Raw genomic sequence first — 20,536 nt, 5'->3', positions numbered from 1 at the left:
CATAAGTAGAGTCAGAAAAGATAAAAGCCAGCAAGTCTAAATCCTAAATCTAAGAAAACATTGTTCAGACTCTAGCCTGACAGATCCAAATCTGGGCCTGCAAGGAGAATGCCAGGGCCTGAGCGAGAGTGAAGAGAATAATCCCAGGGATGAGGTACGAATCTCAGAAAGACTTGTCCTCACAGAGAGAGTTTTCCATCTGTGGACATTCCAAACAATGAACATGGTGTCAATGAACATTGGGCAGTTAAAAACCAAAACAAATGTGAAACTTGCCATAACTCACTCCAAATTTCACCAGAAGCTTCTCCAAGTCCTTTCTGACAAACCTCTTCCAAACTTTAAAGATCTCCATCAGGGCCCCTCTTAAACCTGTCCAGAGGAAAGAGCTCTGTACCAGCGCAACCTCTTCTGACAGTTACATCCTCTAGGATTCTGTTAAAGTCCTCATGAAGCCATTCTCCCACACCTGGCACCATCTTTGAAAGTCCCAGCCTCTCCTTATAACTTAAACCCTCCTTTCCCAGCAATATCCTGGTAAATCTTTTCTGAATCTTCTCTAGCTTAATAATATCTTTCCTCTAACTGGATGATTAGATGGGACACAGTCTTCCAGAGGAGGCCGCACCTATGTCCTGAACAACCTCAACGTGACATCCCAGTTCCTCTACACAAAGGTCTGAGCAATGTAGGCAAGAGTGCTAAATGCCTTCTTAACCGCCCTGTCTACCTGTGACACAAACTTCAAAGAGTTATGTACCTGAACCCCGGGTCTCTCTATTCTACAACACTGCCTAAGCCCCGACTTTTAATTGTATAAATCCTACCTTTGTTTTAGCAAAATGCCATACTTCACATTTATTCCAATCATACTCCATCTGCCAGTCGTCAGCCCACTGACCCAATTGATCAAGATCTTTTTGTACTCATCTTCACTGTCCACTCTACCACAAATTTTGGTGTCATTTGCAAACTTACTAACCATGTAGATAGTTGGGTGGCACGGTGGATGAGTGGTTAGCATTGCTGCCTCACAGTGCCAGGGACCCAGGTTCAATTCCTGCTTTGGGTGACTGTCCGCATGGAGATTGAATGTTCTCCCCGTGTCTGCATGGGTTTCCTCCAGGTGCTGCAGTTTCCTCCCACAATCCAAAGATGTGCAGGTCAGATGAATTGGCCATGCTAAATTGCCCATAGTGTTAGGTGTATTAGTCAGGGTAAATGCAGGGGAATGGGTCTGGGTAGGTTACTCGTTGCTGTGAACTTTTTGGGCCAAATGGCCTGTTTCCACACTGTAGGGAATCTAATCTAATCATGCCTTCTCTATAATCATCTAGGAGTGCAGAGTTGTAAAAGTGTAGGAACTATGGTGGCCATTTTGGACACAGAAATATCCCATAAAGTGATAATAAACAAATCATTTGTTTATGCTATGCATTCTCAGGCTATACATGAACCATGGTCAACACCAGCAGACATATACAACAGAGACTTACTAGTGTAGGGCTGTTTCTGGATTTCAAGTTCACACCAACATATATAAATGACAAACAAAAATGGACCCAGCACTAATCCCCATGTAGTAATACTCGTAACAGGCCTCTAGTCAAAAAAACCCCTCCACCACCACTCTCTGTCTCCTGCCACTAAGCCAATCTTATATCCAATTGGCAAGCTCACCCTGAATCCTGTGTGATCAAATTTTACCAATTAGTGTTTACAATTTTAGAGAAGATTTGTAGCCCAGGTTTTAGGTTTGCTCGCTGAACTGTTAGAATTTACTCTCAGCTATTTCAAGAGGGTGCCATCACTTCCAGTTCTTTTTCTGAGAGGCAGGTAATTGGGGTCCAAATCGATATGTTTGTTAATGGAGTTCTGGGTTGAATGCCAGGTCTCGAGGAATTGCTGTGTGTGTCTTTGTTTAGCCTATCCCAGGATGGATGTATTGTCCCAGTCGGACTGTTGTCCCTCTTCGTTTGTGTGTATGGATAATAGTGATAGTTGGCTGTGTCTTTTGGTAGCTAATTGGTGTTCATGTATCCTGGTGGCTAGTTTCCTGCCCGTTGGTCCAATGTAATGTTTGCTGCAGTCCTTGAAAGCCTATACAACGTCTGCCGATTCCTGCAAAACAGACTTAAACAAGAAGACACAACATGCCCAGAGACTGTAGCCACCCTGCCATACATTAAAGACATCTTGGAGGTGACGACCAGACTACTCCAGCCCCTAGGCATCATGGTAGCCCACAAACCTACCACCTGACTGAAATAGCTCCTGATCAATTTAAAGCACCCTGTACCAACAGCCAGCAGAATGAATGTCACATACAAAAATACCCTGCAAGGACTACAACAAACATTACTTTGGACTGATGGGCAGGAAACTAACCACCAGGATACATGAGCACCAACTAACCACCAAAAGACATGACCAACTATAACTAGTATCCATACACACAGATGAAGAGGGACACCAGTTCGAATGGGCAACACATCCATCTTGGGACAGGCTAAACAAAGACATGCACGGGAATTCCTAGACACCTGGCATTCAAACCGGAACTCCATCAATCAACACAATGATTTGGACCCCATTTACCAACCTCTCAGAGAAAGAACCGGAAATGATATCACTCACCACAACAGACCAAGGCACATAAATAGAAAGTTGGACAGAACACGAGTGCTTCATCAGAGGCTCACTGATGGTGTTACCTAGCATGGTGACAAAACATCTGAGAACAAATCTACCAGCTCAGCGAGCAAACTTACAAACTTTACCAATTACCATGGACTTGAGTAAAGCCTCTTACAAGGTAAGAGGCTTTACTCACGTCCATGGTCAAAAGGACTACCTTAAAAGGAGAGTCAGAGCAGTGTGAGCCAGGGAATTCCAGACCTCTGGACCCAGGCAGTTGAATGAATGGCCATCAATGGTGGAATCATTAAACTCAGACAGAGAAGAGTGCAGAGTTATAAATGTTTTGAAGTGCAGTCACTGTCATAGTGCAGGAACTATGGTGGCCATTTTGGACACAGAAAATTCCCATAACGTGATAATAAACAGATAATTTATTCTTGCAATCTTGGCTGAGGGGTCAGGAGAACTCCCCCTCTCCTTTGTTGTCTACCTAGGCAGATAGACAGAGCCCAGTTCACCTCCAGCAGCACAAAGTGATTTGTCCTCAAGTCCCTGACTGAGAGGGGAGAATGCTATGCATTCTCAGGCTATACATGAACCATGGCCAACACCAGCAGACATATACAACAGAGACTTACTAGTGAAGGGCTGTTTGTGCATTTCAAATTCACACCAACACACTGACGAACGGGGCCAAATTCCTCACTCTGTACTGTGAAGAAACAGTTTGGCTCCTCTGAAAGTCTGAGAAAACATGTTCAAAGCTAACAGGGACAAAATGGTTGGTGTTGTTGCTTGCAGCTTCTCTCACCAGGAGCTCACATGTATCTGTCTTATACGATCCTCACACTACAACTCAACTTCAACCACCCAACCATCCAGGCACTCCCATGGCTGACCCTTTGCTGTGCTGCCCTCCACTTTACTCTCCCAAAGAGATCTCCGCAGTTTCTCAACTCTGATAAAACAGCCTGAAATTCCTGAGGTCTTTATCGCCTGCATATTTCTGGAAATTGAGTTCTGAGCATATGCCTTAGTACTGACTGACACTTAACTCTCGTTCAACAGCAGTCAAACAGCTGGTTTAGTCATTGTTGTTCATGGGTTCTCACTGTATGCAAATTGGTCACCACATTCATCATAACAGTGACCATCAGTTAAAAAGTACTTCTTGGTTATAAAGAGGCACCTTAAGGTTCTGAAGAAACCCCACAAAATACCTGGCCAAGAAACTGGAGAGCAGACCATGTAATTTGGCCAGGCATTCACAACATTAGACTAAATCTAGGTTCTTTCCAGTGATCCAATTAGCAGACAAAGTAACATTCAATGCGTTCTGATAGTATTAAGTTTTAAAGATTGCTCTATTGAATTTTGATCGTTAAGACTAACAGTGACCAACCTATTGACTTCTCAATTCTAGTGTGCTATCTTGGAAAAGTCCTCTCACTTCAGATTTCTGGAAAAGCCTTTTTGATTGCTTTGTAAGATTCAAAGTTCCAGATTCTCCTTGACTTGATTTGCTTCTGGTCTCTCACTCGCAGCCTGAGAGAGCATGTTTTGGATTATCGAAATCTGAGGACGAGAGACACAAAAGAGGTTTATCACTTACTGTTAACATGAAGTAACAGAAATGACTGTCTGGAATCACACTGAAACCATGACGCTGTTACCTTGACTTCAGAGTCCTTCAGACAGCACGGAGGGAAGTTTCCCTTTCTGACATCACTCCAAATCTAAATAAACCACAAACAAACACCAAGATTAGCAACCCCCCCGCTGGCTGTAACTGTGTTTTCCTTAATTAGCTCAACAGGAAGACCAGCAAGTAATTGGGTCTTTAATGTAAAGGGATTCATCAGAGGCCAGTACTTCCAAGTCTTTTCTAAACTACACACATCTATGCATTCGGTCCAGGTCTGAACCACATTCCTACCTCAAGGAGCCAATCAAAGCTAATCTTACTGTTACTTTGCAAAAGACCAAAGATTGGATCTAGACCCAAGGGTTAGACACAGTTAGAAGGGCAATGTTGCTAGAAACATGCTTACAGGTCATTACTCAGTGATACGTGTCTCCATCCAAGGGTTTACATTTTGGGGCAGCATGACCTCCATTAATGCTGACTGTTCGGCAGCTGTTTAGTGCTCCATGGAGCGTCAATTAGCTAGATACTGAGAGTTGTCTTTCACTTAGAAGGAAGCCCTGTCTGGGACAGGCTGACAACTCCACTGTGCCAGCAGGGCTCTTGGAAGCAGTGAGGGGCACCTATTGCTGCAGGCTCAGGCAGTGCCACCTGTCTGAGGAACCACAGAGAGCCCCCAGACCAGTTAGGGCACCCACCTACAACAGGGAGGTCCTGGTGGAGAGGGAATGAGTGTTATTGGTGGGTGGGTTGGGCTGAATGTGAACACCCACTGGAGGGAGCAGACCCGTAAGGCCATGATTGGGAAGAGGAACCTGAGAGGGGGAGGGAGGAGGAGGAACACTGCTCCCTTTTCTGCCCTTCTGAGCCCTCCCGCTCCCCACTTACCCTGAGCTGACCCTACAGACCTCAGTACTGACACCTAGCAGGAAACAGTCTTGAAGTGGCCATCAATTGAGGTAACAATGTTCCAGGAACCTGTGAAACTGTGGGCGGGTGAATAGGAAGGTGATGGAGTGCCCTCCCTGGGCACTCTGCAGCTAGCCCCTGTCTGCAAACCTGTTGGTCAGGGTTTGTAGACTTTGCTCTGGGTTTTAGGACAATGAAAGCAAGCTGCACAATGATAGTGTTACTCAGAAGGCTATTTCATATGTCACCTGACTTCTCAAGTTAATGCGGACAGTCAGGGTTCAAGTTGACCATCAGCACGGTGTGTGCCCTCTTCTGGCCCAGATGCTTCCTCCCAGGCCAATGAAAATTCCCAGCTCCCCCCACACCCCCATACTGCCGGCTGGTTATCTTAAGTGATCGAGATACCTTGCTTTTTTCCATTGCGGTCCCGTGGCACATGAACAGAAGCTCAAAGAATATCAGCCCCAGTGCATAGATGTCGACTTTGTGGTTATAGTCCTCGCCTGAAAGCTGCATCGAGAGAAGGAAAACAAAGTGGAAATTTCAGCTGAGGACAGCTCTGCCCAAAGAGTCTCTGCCCATCACCAAGTTACTCATTCAAATAGCTCCCAGCTGAGGCACGGTGTCACACTCCCAACAAAGAGTGGTCCATTAGAAATTGTATTACATGCTGTTAACAGGAGAACAGGAGAAATAGGAAGAGGTAGAGATTGTATGGGCCTGTTCAGCCTGCTCCATCATTTAATAAGATGGTGTCTGAATTCAAGTTACACATTAAGGATAAACAGGCAACTAGGGAGAGAATAGTAGCCCTTAAAGATCAGCAAGGCTGCCTCTATGTGGAATCGCAGCAGACAGGGGAGATACCAAACAAATATTTTGCATCCATATTTTCTGTGGAGAAGGAAATGAATAGTGCCATCTTGAAAAATGTCCATAATACAGAGGAGAAAGTTCTGGAGGTCTTAAAATGCATAAAAGTAGGTAAATCCCTAGAAATTGATCAGATGTACCCTAGAGTTACATGGGAAGTTAGGGAAGTGATTGCTGGGCCCCTTGCTGAGATATTTGTATCACTGATAGCTATTGTTGAGTTGCTGGCAGATTGGAGGTTGACTAATGCAATGCCACTATTTAGGCAAGGTGGTAAGGACAAGCCAGGGAACTATAGACCAGTGAGCCCGACCTCGGTGGTGGCCAAGTTGTTGGAGGGAATCCTGAGGGACAGGATGTGCATGAATTTGGAAAGGCAAGGACTGATTAGGGATAGCCAACATGGCTTTGTGCGTGGGAAATCATGTCTCACAAATTTGATTAAGTTTTTTGAAGAAGTAACAAAGAGGATTGATGAGGGCAGAGTGAGGGATGTGATCAAAATGGACTTCGGTAAGGTGTTCAACCAGGTTCCTCATGGTAGACTGGTTACCAAGGTTAGATCACATGGAATACAGGGAGAACTACCCATTTGGATACAGAACTAAGATACAAAGGTAGAAGACAGAGGGTGGTGGTGGAGGGTTGCTTTTCGGACTGGAGGCCTGTGACCAGTGGAGTGCCACAAGAATCAGTGCTGGGCACACTGCTTTTTAACATTTATATAAATGATTTGGATATGAACATAGGAGATAACACCAAACCTGGAGGTGTAGTGGACAGTGAAGAGGGTTACCTTAGAATATAACAGGATCTTGATCAGATGGGCCAGTGGGCTGAGAAGTGGCAGATGGAGTTTAATTTAGTTAAATGTTTGGTGCTGCATTTTGGAAAGGCAATCAGGGCAGGACTTATACACTTAATAGTAAGGTCCTGGGGAGTGTTGCTGAACAAAGAGACCTTGAAGTGCAGGTTCATAGCTCCTTGAAAGTCACAGGTAGATAGGATAGTGAAGAAGGTGTTTGGTATGCTTTCCTTTATTGGTCAGAGTATTGAGCCCAGGAGTTGGGAGGTCAGGTTGCGGCTGTACAGCACATTGGTTAGGCCACTTTTGGAATGCCTCGTCCAATTCTGGTCTCCCTGCTATAGGAAGGATGTTTAAAAATTGAAAGAATTCAGAAAAGATTTACACAGATGTGGCCAGGGTTGGAGGGTTTAAGCTACAGGGAGAGGTTGAATAGACTGAGGCTGAGGCTATTTTCCCTGGAGCACTGGAGGCTGAGGGGTGACCTTATAGAGGTTTACAAAATCATGAGGGGCATGGATAGGATAAATAGACAAAAGTCTTTTCCCAGGGGTCAGGGAGTCCAGAATTTGAGGGCATAGGTTTCAGACGAGAGGGAAAAATTTAAAAAGGAACTAAAGGGCAACATTTTCACACAAAGGGTGGTGCTTGTATGGAATGAGCTGCCAGAGGAAGTGGTGGAGGCTGGTACAATTGCAACACTTAAAAGGCATTTGGATGGGTATATGAATAGGAAGGGTTTGGAGGGATATGGGCTGGGTGCTGGCAAATGGGACTAGATTACGTTAGGATATCTGATCAGCATGGACAAATTAGACTGAAGGATTTGTTTCCTTGCTGTATATCTCTATGACTCTAAAATTCAACTCCCTCTCCCACCCACTCAACATATCTCTTGATTCCTGAGAAACAAAAATTCTGTCTAATTTAGTGTTAAATATATTCAACAATCGGGTATTCCCAGTCTGCTGAGGAGGAGAATTCCCTGGATTCACAACTCTGAGTGATTTGAATCTGAATTTCCACTCATTTCAGTTCTAAGTGATTTACTCCTTATCTTAAGACAGTACCTCCACGTTTCCTGACCAGTGAAAATAATCAATCTCTTCCCTGACAAGCCCTGTCAAAGTCTCGTATGTGTCAATGAAACTGCTTCTGATCTCTCGAACCTCCAAAGGGAACACACCAAATTTACTCAGCCCTCTCATCAGAAACAAGCTCCTCATCTGAATGATCAGTTTAGTGAATCCTTGGCGTGCTATCTCCAATGTAACTATACCCTCCTGTGAACGTGGAGATGAAAACTACCCACTGTATTCAAGATGTGGCCTTTACTAAAACACAATACAATTGTAGCAAGACCTTTTTTTAAAAATTCACATACACCAATCCCATTGCACCAAAGGCCAAGATGCTATTTATTTTCCTAATTGATGCTGCACAGATATACTAACTTTGTACATTTCCTGTATGAGAACACCCAAGTTCTCCTGAACACTTTAAAATTTCACATCTTTTGAAACATTTGTAGTGAATAAGCTGACATTTCCTTATATTGTATTCAATGTGCCATCTTGTTACCCACTCACTTACAATCTTTGTAGCCTCTCTGTATCCTCTCACAGCTGACCTTCCACCTAGCTATGTATCCACAGCAAATTTAGACAATTTACTCTTCCTTTAACCATAAATATAGGCTGTAAGTAGCTGAGGTCCAAGTACTCAACCGTGTGGCACTGCACTAGTCACAGCTTGCCAACTTGTAAAGGTCTTATTTATCCCTACATCCAACTTGTATCCATTAACCAATCTTTTATCCTTTAGGACAACCATGTTTATTTATTCTAATCACACTATACCCCTAGTGTATTGTTAAGACTTCCTTCATAATAGATTCAGCATTTACTCAAAAAGTGACATTAGGTTAACCGGCCTGTGAATCCCAGCTTTCTCCTCTTTCTTAAAAACTGATGTAACATTTTCTAACTTCCATTCTGATGGGACAGCTCCCAAATCCTGATAAATAGGAAATACTCACTAAATCTGCGATCAGCTGCCTTGCAAAATCACACCTCACCTATTCTTGCGGAATGTCAGTGTGATATTACAGGGGACAGAAGTAACCCAGCACTGGCAGTCAGGGCCACTGGTCACATTCCCTTTTTGATGGCTGTTTCCTTTGGTGGCAAGTTCCACATTCCAACTACGTTCTGAATTCTCTCCTTATTTCCTGGAGGTATTGCGCACCTAGGTCCCTACCTTTAGATTCTTACAAATGGAAGTATTCTGTCCCCATCCACACTGCCATCACATTCATAATTTTAAAGTCTTAATAAGATCATTTTTTTAAAGAAGTGCACAATTGGGGCCACTCAGCCCTTTGTGTCTGACCTACCTTTCTAAAACAACATGGCTGTTCAGAATGTGGCCTCAGATCCACTTTCTTTCCTATCTGCCCCCTACTGTCTCATTAAGCCTTGGCTCCCCCATAAGCAATAATCTTTGGCTCAGCTTCACTGATCCTGAGAGAGGAACATCCTAAACACTAATGATCTCCTGAGAGAATAAGTTTTGCAGTGCTAAAGGAGAAACTCCCAACCAGTTTATTTTTCACAATAGCTATAATCTTTTTAGTTCTCATCTGTTTTATAAATCATTGCTTTCACTCCAGTCTCTCCTTGTCTAATCTCAAGTGTGGTTAGAGCTGTGCACAGAGTTACTGTTGCCTGGACGGAGCAGCTCATTCAAGAAATTTAACATCGTCCTGGATAAAGCAGACCTTTAACAGTCAGTCCAGTCAGAGTGGCAGTGGGCATTGTTACAGGATGCATAGCAGAGATTCACCCAAATTTCCTTAGGCAGCACCTTCCAAACCCACGGCCGCTTCCAGCTAGAAGGACAAGCGCAGCAGATATGTGGGAACAGCACCACCAACAGGCCCCCTCCAAGCCACATACCATCCTTGCTTGGAAATATATCGGTGTTGCTAGGTCAAGATCCTGGAGTTCCCTTCCTAAGGGGATTGTGGATATACCTACAACACATGGACCGCTGCTGATCAAGAAGGCACTCACTACCAACACTTCAAAAGCAACCAGGAATAGACAATAAATGCTGGCCCAGCTAGGGGCACCCATATCCCAAAAACAAATAAAATTAATATTCAATAGTAACTTTACAAAAGGAATTTGGCTAGTTGCGCAAAAGGGAGAATTTTGCAGGGCTATGATGAATCAGCAATGACTAAGACTAACTGGGTAGCTCTATCAAAGAACTGGCAGAGGCACCATGGACCAAATAGTCTCCCTTTGTACTGTTGTCACTTTATGCTTCCCTTTTACAAAACCTCTGTGATGGTAAGAGACTCAGCCTGTTTTCCTTACCTGTTCTGGACTCATGTATAAAGGTGTCCCAACGTGTCTGGTCAGTGATTCCTGCTCATTCATCGTTGTAACAAGACCAAAGTCACCAATCTTTATGATCTCTCCTTTAAGGAAGATATTTGCTGGCTTGTTTCACCAAGATAAATTTAAAATAGAAATTTCAGTCCATTGAATGCATTGTAAAACATTACTTTCTAAAGACAAATAGAAAAATTCAGTCAATCATACTGCTATGATTTCACCCATCACTTCTGAATAGCCCAGCTCTCCAGCTGGGGTTATCTCCACTTAATCTGGACTCCTACCAGAGGAGACATACTAAACAGACAGTATGTATCGACTCTTTTAAGCATTTTAAGTACTCCAATTAGATCATTGCTTACTCTTCTATCTTTGAGGGAATAGTTAAATCTATGTATCCTGTCCTCAGAATTTAACCTTGTTCATCCTTGAAACGGTTTTGGTGAATGGATCCTTCCTTAGTTTTGCTGTGCAGAATCTAACACAATATTCATTTATTAACAATCAGGAAACCCCTGTGTTTGTAAAAATTACTGCTGAAAGGCAATACCTGAAGGCTAGGTATGAGCAGGAGCAAGCGAAGGACAGGAAAGAGAGGAGGCACGGAAAAAAGGAATGAAAATAAGAAAGCGTAAGAAAAAAAATCTGTGCATTTCTAAAGCTTTTGCAATCTCAGGGCACCTTAAAGAACCTTACATCCCAAGAGGTTCAGTCACCCCTGGAATGTAAGAAATGTGGCAGCCAATGTGTGCACAGCAAGCTCCCATGAACAGCAATGTGTTGACCAGGCAATTTGTTTTAGTTGGGTTAGAGATTGCTTAAACTAACTGTAAAGGGAAACTGAGAACATAAGACTGACCCTCCCAGAAATCAGAACTGTAGTCGTGCCTTGGAAACCAAAATCTCTGGGGAGACTGAAACTGGTCGAGGCCAAATAAAGGGACACAGAGTCATCCAACCTTAATTGTAGGTGCAGACAGATCCAATGATTATGTACAAACAACCGAAGAAGGCAGAGGCTGTTTTATTAGGGTATAAGAGTCTGAAAGGGTTAATGCTGAGGTTTGATTTAAGCACATGTTGATGTCAAATGAACTCAAGTGGGAAAACAACATTGAATTTCACAGGAGTAACAGCAAATATTGATCTCTTTCTCATTGTCCCAGTTACTCTATTTATATGACCAATGTAACTTGTACCTAACTGCTTCATGCAGTGAACTACTACTTGTTAAAACAAAGTTAATTCTATAGGCATGAGGGCGGATCTGACCCTAGTGGACTGAGTGGGAAGATGAGAAGGTAGAACAGTTGATGACCAGTGGCAGATGTTTAAGGAGATACACAATTGTTCCCAACTAAAAAATGTCCCAGAAAGAAGGACTGCAAGACATGAAAAACAAAATACATGGCTAAGCAAGGGAGTTAATGATAATATAAGGACAAAACTAAGGCATACCATATTGCAAAGGCCAGTGGCAGTTTGGAGGATTGGAAGGGTTAATCAAAAAGGTTATAAAAAGAGCAGAGGTAAATTATGAAAGAAAACTGGTACAAAACACAAAAATGGACACCAAAAGCTTCTATAAGTAAATAAAAAAGGGAAGAGAGTAGCTCAAGTAAATGTTGGTTTCTTGGAGGATGAGTCTGGCGAGTTAATAGTGCAGAACTAGTACCAGCCTTATAGTAAGAGTTAATGCAGGGATTATGGAAAGTGAAGAACTTCGAACAATCATCATCACTCAGGAAAAACACTGAGCAAACTACTGGGATTGGCGGTAAACAGATCCCCAGGGCCTGATAGCCTACATTCTATGGTATGGAAGCAGGCCCTTCAGCCCAACAAGTCCACACCGACTCTCCAAACAGTAACCTACCCAGACCCATTCCCTTACCCTATGTTCAGCCCTGACTAATGCACCTAACACTATGGAAAATTTAACATGGCCAAGTCACTGACCTGCACATCTTTGGACTGTGGGAGGAAACTGGAGCACCCGGAGGAAGCCCACGCAGACACGGGGAGAATGTGCAAACTCCATGGTCGAGGCTGGAATCAAATCCGGGTCCCTGGTGCTGTGAGGTAGCAGTGCTAACCACTGAGTCACTGTGTCACCCCAAAATCGCACACAGCAATTATTTGGAATTATATTCCCTTTCACCACAACAGCAGACATACGCTAGATTAGGTTCCCTACAGTGCAGAAACAGGCCATTTAGCCCAACAAGTCCACACTGACCCAGACCCATTCCCTTACATTTACTCCTGACTAATTCACCCAACACTCTGGGCAGTTTAGCCTGGTCAGTTCACCTGACCTGCACATTCACCTGATGAAGGAGCTGCGCTCCAAAAGCTAGTGCTTCTGAATAAACCTGTTGGACTATAACCTGGTTTTGTGTGATTTTTAACATAGATCAGTCAGTTTAACACATGTCATTGGGAAATTGTTAGAATCCATCATCAAGGAAGTAAAATGGAGCATTTGGAAAGTCAAAATAAAACTGCAATGACTGATGGATTGCAGGAAGGGTGAATCACATTTGACTCATTTGCAGAAGTTTTTGTTGAAGGTGTGACAAGCAATGTGATCATGGGGATCCTTCAGTTGTGGTATATGTGGACCTTCTAGAAGGCATTTGACAAGGTGCAACACAAATGGTTAATACATCAGCTAAAATCCCATGGGCTTGGGGGTACTTTATTAGCTTGGATAGAGAATTGGCTAACCAACAGAAGGCAGGGAATCAGAATAAATGGGTCTTTTTCTACTTAGCAGGATGTAACGAGTGGGGTGCCACAGGTTTCAGTCTTTGAGGCCCAACTGTTTACAATCTATATTAATAACTTGGAGGCAGGAGAGAAAGAACTTTAGCCAAATTTGCAGATGAAGGAGAGATGAGGTCCTGGAAATGGAGTTCAGGGATTTTGGTAGGAAGTTAAAAAGCAGGACCTCTAGCATTTTAATCTCAGGATTACTTCCTGTGCCACATGCCAGTGAGGCTAGGAATAGAAAGATAGCACAGTTAAATATGTGGCTACTTGGCTGGTATAGGAGGATCAGTGGGATGAATTCTGGGATAGCTGGGCCAATACAAGAAGGACAGATTGCATCTAAACCAGAGGGGCATCGATATCCTGGCAGGGAGGTTTGTTACTTTCCATAGAATCCCTACAGTGTGGAAGCAAGCCATTCAGCCCATGGAGTCAAAACCAACCCTCTGAACAGCATCCCGCCCAGACCCAGCCTCTACCCCTATATCCCTGCATTCCTCATGGCTAACTCACCTAGCCTACACACTTTGAACAATTCAGCATGGCCAATGGACCTAACCTGCACATCTTTGGACTGTGGGAGGAAACCAGAGCACCCGGAGGAAACCCACGCAGACACAGGGAGAATGTGCAAACTCCACACAGTCAGTCAGTTAGCTGACACTGGAATCAAAGCCGGGTCTCTGGAGCTGTGAGGTAGCAGTGCTAACCACTGAGGCACTGTCTTCGTATCACTCAGCATAGTTTAAACTAACGTGGAAGTGGGATGGTAACCAGAACAATAGGTCAGCAAGTAAAAGACTGAGCAGAGTCAGAGACTAACGCCATTAAGACTGAGAGGCAGAAACAACAGCAATGTTTTAGAGGCATCTTGACAGATCTTTGAATCGGCAGGGAATAGAGAGAGACAGACTGCGTAGACCCAAAAGGTTCTTAGTTTAGAAAAAAGTCATGTTTTGGTACAATCTTGATGGACTGAAAAGCCTGTTCCTGGACTGTACTGTTATTTATTCTAACCTTCAGGTCCCGATGAATCATTTTGTTCTGATGAATGTAAATAACTCCATCCAATAGTTGATGAATAATGTTCATAATAACTCCATTCTGAGTGGATTGATTGTTTTGATGTTCCAGCATCCATTCTTTCAAGTTCTTCTCGTACAACTCCATTTGAATAAAGAGGGATTCCTTGAAGTGGCGGCCTTTTCGGCAGCTTAATTTAAAATGCAAACATACGATTTATTGAAACAGTCATTTAAAAATATGAACAATAAAACATTGTTTAAACTTTCCAAAGCTGGTGAATCTCTTGTTTTGAGGTGAAGTTTGAACAACAGTCTCCAGTTATCCAATAATGTAGTAGAACACAGGAGCAATTATCTAAGAACATCCAAAATCAAGCCACAAAAGACAGATATTAGGAACGTAGCAGGTTCATTTTAAAGTCATCTTAAAGGAGCAGAGAGACAGGCAGAGACCAAGAGGTTTATGAAGAGAATTCAAGAGCGTAAGGCAACTGAGAGCATGGTCGGCAAATGGAGAGGTGCAGCATGTGTGGATGAACAAGGAGCTTTGAAGGAAAATACCTGTGTCATAGGCAAATAGCAACACCTGTAAAATAAAACAAGAATTGTGGATGCTGGAAATCTGAAACAAAAGCAGAAACTGCTGGCAGAACACAGCAGGTCTGGTAGCATCTATAGGGATTAATCAGGGATAGCATTTCAAGTCCAGTGACTCTAATATCGCGAATGTTTTGAAGAAGGTGAAACAGTAACTCTGTTTTCTCCCTAGAGGTGCTTTCAGGCTTCTATGTTTCGCCAGCACTTGCTCCCTTTAGAATGTGATGACTTTGCTCACAGGCAGAAAGCAGTGGGGGAAGGAGGATTCGAGGGTACATTTGTGCAGGAATCAGGTGAAATTTCTTTAGATCAGCTGTTGCAACTTTGGTGGCAGTGTCACAGAAAATCCAACAATATATCAGCGTTCACATTTCAACCATTCTTCCAGAGGAGATTCCATTGGAAAGAATTTGGGGAGGTCAGCGGGATGAAACATGCATTTATTTTTCAGAGGGATCTGAAGTTTTATCTCAAGGAGGATCTCTATTTTGTGGAGCTACGGTTTGGGTTCTCAGGAGCTCCTTTCTCAGTTGTGCTAAGTTACTTGTTAAGTGGTACAGTCACATAGGCGCCAAACCTTCTGTGTTTTTGCTGATGTAGGGGTTATTTAACCTCTTCCTACCCTCCTCCCACCTTGTGGCAGCTTTCGGTACTCCTTCTCACTCCCTGTAAACAGGACGGAGACCAGGAGTGGAGCAGGATGGAGACCAAGAGTGGAGCGAGATGGAGTCTGGGAGGGGTGAAGGATGGAGACCGGGAGTGGAGCAGGACGAGTCTGAGAGCGGAGCAGGACAGAGAGTGGGAGCGGAGCAGGACGGAGACCGGAAGCGGAGCAGGACAGCCAGCAGGTGGATATCTGGAGGGAAGTGGAATGGAGACTGAGTGCGGTGTCGGATAGTCAGCAGGCTGGCGTCTCGGCCCGGAGCGGGATGACCATACAAAGCATGAACACTATTTGTACTAATTATACTGCTCATTCATAAATGATCTTAAGAAATCTGTAGCATAACATTGGTCTCAATTGTAAATCAAAACACATAATGGCATGAAAAGAAATTCATTTCCTCAACGTAACATTTATGGAAAGGATAATACCTTGACTCACAAATGTTGATCTGTTATCTGTGAAAAACTAGGGTTGACTTTTACACAGCATCGACATTTACGCCAGTATATATGGTAATTAGGGTAATGAGTGCAGCTAGAATGATAAGTCCCATTAGTTAGACTTCTTGTTCAAATCAGCTGAAAAACGTTTGCCAGTGTCCCTCAGTTCCCTCTGACAGCCCGGCACTCACTCAATGCTGACTCTCCGACAATGAGGCACTCCCTCAGTACTGCTTGCCAAAATTGGAGGATAGTGAAGAAGGTTACCTCAGATTACAACAGGATCTTGACCAGATGGGCCAATGGGCCGAGGAGTGGCAGATGGAGTTTAATTTAGATAAATGCGAGGTGCTGCAGTTTGGAAAGGCAAATCAGAGCAGGACTTGTACACTTAATGGTAAGGTCCTAGGGAGTGTTGCTGAACAAAGCGACCTTGGAGTGCAGGTTCACAGTTCCTCAGGTAAATAGGATAGTGAAGAAGGCATTTGATATGCTTGTCTTTAATGGTCAGAGCACTGAAATGGGAATTGAGAGGTCATGGGTGACTATACAGGATATTGGTTAGGCCACTTCTGGAATACTGCGTGCAATTCTGGTCTCCCCTGCTGTAGGAAAGCTGTTGTAGAACTTAAAAGGATTCAGAAAAGATTTACAAGGATGTTGCCAGGGTTGGAGGATTTGAGCTATAGGGAGAGGCTGAATAGACTGAAGCCATTTTCCCTGGAGCACTAGATGCTGAGGGATGACCTTATAGAAGTTTACAAAATCATGAGGGATATGGACAGGGTAAATCGCCAAAGTCTTTTCCCCAGGGTGGTGGAGTCCAAAACTAAGGGCGTAGGTTTAAGGTGAGAGTGGAAAGATTTAAAAAGGATCTAAGGGGCAACTTTTTCACACAGTGGGTGGTACGTGTATGGAATGAGCTGCCAGAGGAAGTGGTGGAGGCTGGTACAATTACAACATTTAAAATGCCTCTGAATGGGTACATGAACAGGAAGGGTTTAGAGGGGTGTGGGCCAAATGCCAGCAAATGGAAATAGATTAATTAAGGATATCTGGTTGACATGGACGAGTTGGACCGAAGGGTCTGTTCCCGTGCTGGACATTTCCCTGACACTATGCATCTCCAACAGTGCAGCACTCCCTCAGTACTGACCCTCTAACAGTGCGGCACTTTGTCCTGACTGACTCTCCCTAATAGTGCAGCATTACCTCAGTACTGACAGCACAACACTGCCTCACACTTCACTCGACCATGAACTAAAATATTGTGCTTAGGTCACTGATGTCTGATTTAAGCAATAACTCACATTTATGATTGCTACACACATTGCTCCTTGTCAGAAGGTTAGAAATGTTTCTGACAGTACCAGCAGATCTTATCAATGTCTTCAGTTACCTTTTCCCAATCCAGGAGGTGTGGTATCGAACTATATTTCGATGTTCTGTCTTCGCCAAGGACTCAGCTTCACGTTTTGTTTTCCTAATTTGATTAAAAGGAAATTAACATGTAAGAATCATAAAATCATGAGGAAGCAGGCCATTCAGCCCATCAGGTCAATGTCAGGTCTCATGTGAACCACCAGTTTGAGCCCATCAGACTATTCTAAAAATGGCTGTTGGATTCTCTTTGAGAAGTATTAATGCATGCTGCTTCTACGATGGTGTGGCGAAGTATTCCCCCCTACCCCCATCTACATACAGACATCTTTCTCAGCCTCATGAGTTGTGTGTGTTCGCTGATCTTTAACACGAGATTCTCAGTGCTCCCTCACTCAGCAGGGGTAACATTCCTCATCACTGTACCCATCATCATAGCAAAGGTCCGAGTCAGGTTCTGAACCTTCCCTGTGATGCTGAACAAGGTCTGCAACTTTTCTTCATCGCTATCACGTTATTGGACATTAATGATCCAGTTGAAAGAAGTCCAAGCAACTACACAGTCGGTGGTTCAAACCTCTGTGTGACTGATCATAAATTTAGTTGTAAAATGTTAATTGTCCTTTTCAAGGAGAGCAAACTAATCACGCTGAAGCACTTACCGGCCCCTGCCCTACCCTGGCCAATTCTGAAAATATATCTCAGTGAGCCTATTGGAACCGTACAACACTGGAGGCCCCACAGCCCACTATACCTGTGTCAACTCCCTGAAAGAACTATCCAATTAGCTACACTCATCTGATCCTAATCTAATTTCTTCTTGAAACTTACAGTTAGATTGCCTTCCAGCGATTATTCAAGCAGAGAATTCTAAATCTTAACAGCTCCTGGCACAAACAATGATTCTCCTCAAGTCTCCTCTGGGTTTTGAGTCAATTACCTTAAATCCATGACCTCAATTTGCTCATTCTCCTCCTATCAGTGGGAGCAGTTTCTTCTTATTCACTCCATCAAAAGGTTCAATTAAATTTCCCAGCAAGCTTTTGTGCCACATGGAGAACAATCCCAACTTCTCTTGTGTCTCCACAAGACTGAAATCTTGTGATCTCCAAATTGTTCCCTGCTGTTTTTACTTCCTCCCTATAATGGGCTGCCTCAACTCCAACCCAACTCTCCCACTGTCCCTTATTAACAAAGGAAGGATGGATAGAGGACAGATTCACACAGCATACAAGTGAGACACACATAGTGAAAGGATCTGTTAATGGTGTCTTGAGGGGCTATGAATGCAGGATACCTTGGGGACTGGGGAACTCAGGGTGAACAGTGTCTTGGGGACTTAAGGTCTACAGGTGGATGGTGTCTTGGGACTTGAAATCTCTGGGTGAAGGGTGCCTTGGGACCGAGGGTCTATGGGTGAAGGGTATCTTGGGGACTGGTGGACGACGGGTAAAGGATATGTGAGTACTGAGGGTCTTTGAGTGAAGGGTGTCTTGTGCACTGAAAGGCTACAGATGGAGGATGTCTTGGGAAATGAAGGTTGGTGGGTGAAGGGTGTGTGGAGACTAAGGGGCTTAAGGGTGTAGGATGCCTTGCGAACCCGGGGTCTATGGGTGAGAAGTGTCTTGGGGACTGAAGACCTTTGGTGAGAGTGTCTTGTTGCTTACATTGTACTTCTCTTTATAATAACAAAGAAATGAAGAAGGCTAAAAGTAAACTCACTCATTCTGCATTGAGACTTCCTTGATGGCATAGTACTGTCCATCAACATTGTTCTTAGCTTTGTAAACATGGCCAAAGGCTCCTCCTCCGATTTCTTCAAACTGTGAAAATCCGTCAATTCTAGAAATGTTCAGTACACCAGAACAATTAACAAGAAACATACAAGCATCCAAAAACTTCCTAATGCACACATTTCCCCTGTCTTACAACAAGAATTAGTATTTATATGATGCCTTTAAAGGTGCTAAACCAAACCAGAGAGTTTCACAGAAACGTTAAAAAAAAGAATTTCATGCTTATGGTTCAACGAGAGACCACTTTGTTAAAACCAAAACAGGACATGACCTATCAAGCCAGGTTTCAATCTGGGATCTGATTCATCCATTAATAACATCAGCTGCGACCAGCACCAGCAAGGACTTAGCAGCTAAAGCCACAGTCACCAGGGATTCAGATAAGATATGTGCAAGAGGAAAGATTTCAGGAGTGCAGAGATTCTGCAGGGCTATGGGGGCTGGATGAGATTGAAGAGATAGGGAGGAACAAGACAATGAAGGGATTAGAAGACATGGTTGAGGATGTTAATATCGTCTTCAGTAAACCTGGCAACAGCGTCGTTCAATGAGTACACGTATGATCAAGATTTACTATAAACTCGGACAGCACAGTGTTGGAATGAGCTCTAGTTTGTGGAAGTGAGAGATGATGGCACCTACCAGAATACTTGGGCTAGAAAGGATGAGAGTGAGCTACATAATCCTTTTCAAAAGTGGATGGTTAATTATTAACATAGGGTTAGAGGTACAGTAGGTCCTTCATTGTTACCTTTAACAGACAGAGAATTGGAGGAAGGGGAATTGCATGAGATTTGCCTCGCAAATCTAACCCTTCTGGAGTGCACTGTATTTGTATTTAAGTATTGAAACAAAAACACATAGGCCTACTGTTTGAGTGTGGGCTGAAAATTCCCATCATACACTGCTGTGAGGCAGAGCAGTACCTCAATACCTTCATAAGATACAAAGACATTCTGGCAGGTAGGATAGCACAGCGGTTATGTCAAACTGGAGTGTAGGTTCGACTGAGGCACTTTGGGCATTTGAATAGTTTAAAACTTAAACCCAAAAATAAAAAGTTGTTTGAAGTAAAGGGGACTGTGAAGGGAGAAGGAATAACTGCTCTCTTTGGAGAGGTCTAAATGTACATCTAATCCTGTCCAGAGGGATCCCATCAGGCAGGTCCATTCAAAAACCTGGCTTTGGTACATTTTACATCCACCCGAGGAGTCAAAACAGGGCCTGGGATTATCCTATCACCTGAAAGATTGCACCTCTGACAATGCAGTTCTTTCAAGTGTACTGAAGTGGTCTACAAGTGTCTGAGCCACAGCTGAGAGCAGTATACACTGTTTGCCCCCTGTTATGGTGATCCCAGTGCCACCTGATGGAGTGACACCTTCAAGGTATTCCACAGGGACCGGAACAAAGTGGGCTACATGTATTGGAGGGAGTATTGCTCAATCACAGCATTTTAATGTTTGAACTATTGCTTACTTCACTTCCAGGCCTTGATCTTGTCCATTTTTATTGTTCATCTGTAAATTTAAAAGTGGAAGAGGTCATTAGGTTTCTGTTTGGTTTGGACCTAAGGC

At 43.6% G+C, this 20,536-nt stretch overlaps 1 protein-coding gene across 1 annotated transcript in view; it reads right to left on the bottom strand.

The window, feature by feature from the left end:
• Nucleotides 1-2,049: 2,049 nt before the first annotated feature.
• Nucleotides 2,050-20,536, bottom strand: part of eif2ak2 (eukaryotic translation initiation factor 2-alpha kinase 2) — a 62,518-nt gene continuing 44,031 nt past the window's right edge. The window contains exons 14-21 of the mRNA XM_072559186.1: nt 20,439-20,479; nt 18,886-19,005; nt 17,183-17,266; nt 14,072-14,267; nt 10,259-10,384; nt 5,603-5,707; nt 4,314-4,376; nt 2,050-4,215 (exon numbers count right to left, since the gene is read on the bottom strand). Of these exons, the coding sequence (XP_072415287.1) occupies nt 4,132-4,215; nt 4,314-4,376; nt 5,603-5,707; nt 10,259-10,384; nt 14,072-14,267; nt 17,183-17,266; nt 18,886-19,005; nt 20,439-20,479 (819 nt within the window). The 3' untranslated portion in view covers nt 2,050-4,131. The remainder of the gene's footprint in view (nt 4,216-4,313; nt 4,377-5,602; nt 5,708-10,258; nt 10,385-14,071; nt 14,268-17,182; nt 17,267-18,885; nt 19,006-20,438; nt 20,480-20,536) is intronic.

The sequence above is a fragment of the Chiloscyllium punctatum genome, chromosome 3 (genome assembly GCF_047496795.1).
Source record: "Chiloscyllium punctatum isolate Juve2018m chromosome 3, sChiPun1.3, whole genome shotgun sequence".
Classification (NCBI taxonomy): Eukaryota; Metazoa; Chordata; class Chondrichthyes; order Orectolobiformes; family Hemiscylliidae; genus Chiloscyllium; species Chiloscyllium punctatum.
The sequence above is the reverse complement of the archived record's forward strand: the minus strand, read 5'-3'. Positions and strand labels throughout refer to the sequence as shown.